At 36.9% G+C, this 4722-nt stretch overlaps 1 protein-coding gene across 1 annotated transcript; it reads left to right on the top strand.

Moving 5' to 3' along the window:
* Positions 1-443: 443 nt before the first annotated feature.
* LOC106943913 (serine palmitoyltransferase 1-like) lies at positions 444-4368 on the top strand (the record flags this gene model as incomplete). Its single annotated transcript, XM_015027210.1, has 8 exons — positions 444-603; positions 1324-1450; positions 1537-1631; positions 2231-2324; positions 2419-2491; positions 3691-3823; positions 3930-4059; positions 4228-4368. Coding segments are annotated over 8 exons (938 nt in total), but the record flags the coding sequence as incomplete, so codon positions are not given.
* Between the last annotated feature and the right edge of the window lie 354 nt (positions 4369-4722).

Genomic DNA, 4722 nt, shown 5'->3' with positions numbered 1-4722 from the left:
TTAAAATATGTAAACCAACTGTGGCCGTTTAATAAGTCATTAAGTGATTAAGAAATGATTCTAAGTGCTCTGGTAGTTTTTAACGCGGTTTCTGCCACCTCTTCATGACACACTCTTCATATCACACTTAAAATAAAATGTAATCCTCAAATAGCCAGGATCACACTGGCCTTCATAATCTGTGACCAGTGTGATCCTGGCTATTTGAGGGTTAAATATTAATATAAGTACACACAGTCTGTGAAAAATAGTTGTTTTAAACTTTCACATTATTTACTGGCCTGTACAGTAAGGTCAAAAAGTTATTATTACTATGATCAACTGTCCACTAAAATGGACAAATTAGATAAGGCCTAATTCCTCCACAGCGCCCCCTAGACAGTGATGTGCATTGCCGAATGCAGTGGCCCAAAAAGTGGGTATGCAGCGCATGCAACGCATAGGGGCGCTGCACCAGAGGAGGCGGCCCCCCGATGATGCCTTCGCATACAACTCACCGCGCCCTTACGTTCCTTCACCTCGCCCCTGGCCTAATGGACCGGTGCGGGAACTGCGTAAGATCAGTGACTACAGCGAGTGGGTGGCGTTGCTGGTGCTCTCACGGTCGGCGGAAGTCATGAAGCTGGAACGGAGCTGAGCTGCGAGGGCAGCTTTAATCTCTACTTATCTTTTCCGATGTAGCTATTCTTGGTGAAGTGTTTTTGTATTCATGTCACCGAGAGGCGCAGGGGAGTTAAATAATTACATAAAACTCAGAATTTAATGTGATCTGCTGCTTTCCTTCTATTTACTTCCTTCCCAAGTAAATACTTGGGAACAAAACAAATTCAAAAGGATACTTAGACCATTCTTGACTGTTTCTACAAAAGTGAGCAACGACCCTGCTATGTCACAGAGATATTTTCAAAATGCATGACTGTGTCTAAACTCCTCAAAATCGTAAGTAAATGTTTCTTTTATATCCCCCTGCTCATTTGGGTTTGCTTTGTGGTGAATAAAATATGTCAGGAAAATATTTATATCAAGATGATCAGCTTCTGGCTGCTACATTGCTTGGAAAGCAGAAAGGACAGACTCGATTTTCCCAGGCATAGCTTTTCCATTTTGGTTTTATTGTGTTTTACATGGTGGAATCTGCTGTGTGTTGTACATTTGAAATTAAATTTAAAAAACTCAGAGACTAACTATTTAACATGCACTTTTAAAAATATGGTAGCTCTTGCTCCATTGTTCAGGATTCTTTGACTTATATATTGTGTTTTCTGAATCCACTGATTTTTAAACTTCAAGTCTTTGAACTGATCATCAGCCTTAAATTAATCTTTGTGCTGGTCTTCCCCAGGCTCCTGCATATCACCTAATTCTGGAGGGCATCTTGATATTATGGATAATCAGACTTTTATTCTCCAAGACCTACAAACTTCACGAGACTTACAAACTGACAGAAAGGGTGAGCATAGCACAGTAAATGCCAGATTACTAAAATTTCTGAAATTGTACACCATCAAACAGTTATTACCTGGATTTCTGTTACAGGAAAAAGAGGACCTGATAGAAGAATGGCAGCCAGATCTTCTTGTCCCTTTAATTTCAAAAGACCATCCTTCCCTTAAATACAACATTGTTTCAGGGTAAAACAATGTTTTATCCTTTTTCTTTCTTCTGTAATTTCACATAATTAGACAAGAAAAAATTCTAATATGTATCAGTCAAGCTAGATTATGTTGCACATTGAATTTAACATTTTTGGCAGTTTCTGATTTGGAAGTACTGTGAATATTTCTGCAGAACCTAGACTTACTAATGTGTACATTTACATCAGTTCTACAATGACTGTAGAACTGGCAGCAGAGAGTGCAGGCTCAAAGACCATAACAGTCATGTCCTTTGAGCTTCCACTTTCCACTGAATGTCCTGAAGGTACACACAAGCCTAGAATTTTCCCAACCTGTAGGATGTGAATTACAGTGATAGGGATGGTGGTGGTTGATTGATAACCAAATGGTTATCAGTGATCCTTCTGAAAGGGCCTTCTATATTAATAGAAGGCCCTTTCTAACATGTAGAGCTACTGCATGTAGAGCAGTAGCTCTACATGCTTCAGGCATATAGAGCCTAAATTAAAGGAGAAGAGACATCCCACATTTTCAGGTCTGAAAAACTCTTGTACTGTGTGCTTGTACTTCAAATTGCCTGTGTCTTATATATATGACTTGTTTTTCATTTTTAGACCACCCAGCCATAAAATCATAGTCAATGGAAAAGAGTGCATTAATTTTGCCTCCTTTAACTTTTTGGGACTCCTTGACAATGAGCGTGTGAAGGTAATTAAAATATTTTTTATTCACTTTTATTAGTTTGGATTTAAAATTAATTAACTGTGATTTCATTTTTAATTGTTTTGTTTGCTAATAACAGGAAAAGGCTTTGATGTCACTAAAAAAATATGGTGTTGGCACATGTGGTCCAAGAGGCTTTTATGGAACATTTGGTAAGTGAATATTGCTGCTTGTTGTCTTCTGGAGAAGTAACTACACAAATTGAAACTACAAAAATAAATATGCTTAATATTTATTAAGCATGTTTAATGCTTAATAGATATTAAGCATTAAATACGCTTTTTAATCAAAAAACAGTTTTTTGATTAAAAAGTTGTTGCGCTGGGATGAAATGATTTTTCAGTCATATCAAAATAGATACTGCGAAATAGATATTGCATTACTTGTGTGATGCACTTTTTTGCATCACACAAGGTAAGATAAGGTAATTTTATTTATATAGCACAATTTCAGCAACAAAGCAATTCAAAATGCTTACAATGCAATTGAAAGTGCACAAGTCATGGGACCAACAGCCAGATGTTAGCGAAAGCCATGAAGAAGACAACATGAAGTAGTCTTCTTCATAGTTTGTTTTTGTTTTTTTCCGACAATGTGAAACTGGCTCCACCAGAGCTCTCACAGCATCACACAGTTCATAAAACATTGTGCATCTTTGGAACGTGCTGAATCCATCGTTCTTCTGTAAAATCATCAACTGGAGCTAGTTGCTCCAACATAAGACGCTGACGTCTCCTCTGATGGATGATAGATGAGTGCTAGCACCATGGCTGAATTATGAATAATATATTTCATGAAACTGTTTACTTCCATTGCTGCCATTATTTTTTAATGATTAGACAAAAATCTGCACTAGATATAATTTTCCTGAAAAGGACCTGAAGGACCTTCACCACTAGACAGAAAATACCTTTGTTAGTTAGTCTACAAGATTGAGAGAGCAATTGAGCAAATTCATAAAATATCTTCAAGGCCCATATCTGAGAACTTCACAACTTCTACTCCATAATTAAGCATTGTATTATCTGTATTGATGGGGCATTTTTTATTCCTTCTGAACAAAATTGAAACATTTTCAATTTCTGATCCAAAACTAGGTTCAGCTGTATTTTACATAGACATTTCTGTATATGAACAACACAGCTCATTTTCAGATTAGTGTAAGAATATCTTGATTTACAATGGGTACACTGTCTTATGGTTAGGCTGGCATTATTGACCAATCCTATTTATTTTGTCTCTTTCATACATATATAGATCTACTTAGCAGTTTTCCTGATCTGATCTACTCGGTGCTTTTCCTTTCACTGCTTCCCTTGTTCTTCCTGTTCCATACTACCCTTTTCTCCAGATGTCCATTTAGAACTGGAGAATCGCCTTGCCAAATTCATGAAAACAGAGGAGGCCATTATCTATTCATATGGCTTTGCAACGATGGCTAGTGCGATTCCGGCCTACTCCAAAAGAGGGGACATGATCTTTGTGTGAGTCATGTTTACTTAATTCCAAGAGACATTTAAAATGTGAATGTGGGTTCCTTATTATTTCGATTTCAACTCTCATATTGTTGGTTTTGTTTTTGGTGTCCAGGGATGAAGCTGCCTGTTTCTCCATCCAGAAAGGCCTTCAGGCATCCCGCAGCTTCATCAAATACTTCAAACACAATGACATGGAGGATCTGGAGAGACTGCTAAAAGAACAAGAGTTAGAGGACCAGAAGGTTAGTACCAGTTTAGGTAGTTTCATTCTAACTTTTAAGTGTCATGCTGTCAACTGTCAAATAATTTTATAGCTGCAGATTGTATACCTGTAAACCTGTTTAAGTTAATTTTTTTATTCTGTAGTTTTTTGCCTTCACATTTTTAAAATTGTAATGTTTTTGTTACAGAATCCTCGTAAAGCTCGAGTGACGCGGAAGTTCATTGTGGTTGAGGGAATGTACATCAACACAGCAGATATTTGTCCTCTCCCTGAGCTGGTAAAGTTCACAAGTAATACATTTCAAGTAATATAAACTAAATAAACCCCTAAATGAAACACTGCTTCAGAATTATGGGGAAGGGTCCTTTGGCAGATTCCACAACATTTTTTTCAGTCTTGGTTTGAGAACTATTGCTATTGGTTTGTAAAATGGAAATTATTCTGAGAACAAAACTAGGTCTTGTTGCTCAAAAAACAGAATGCACTATTGGACCTATAGGCCAATAGTGCATTTATAAAAACAGTGTTGTGTGTTTGGTATAGAGGCAGGGTTTAGAAACACTTCTTAATCTGACTCCTGACAAACATTTACTTAGCATTGACATTACTTTTTGCACTGTCTGACAATATGACCAATTTCAGTTGGATTGGCTAACTAAAACAGAAAAAAATATAAAAACAA

This window comes from Poecilia latipinna, unplaced genomic scaffold, assembly GCF_001443285.1.
Source record: "Poecilia latipinna isolate Pla-1442-1.1 unplaced genomic scaffold, P_latipinna-1.0 Scaffold6397, whole genome shotgun sequence".
NCBI lineage: Eukaryota > Metazoa > Chordata > Actinopteri > Cyprinodontiformes > Poeciliidae > Poecilia > Poecilia latipinna.
The sequence above is the reverse complement of the archived record's forward strand: the minus strand, read 5'-3'. Positions and strand labels throughout refer to the sequence as shown.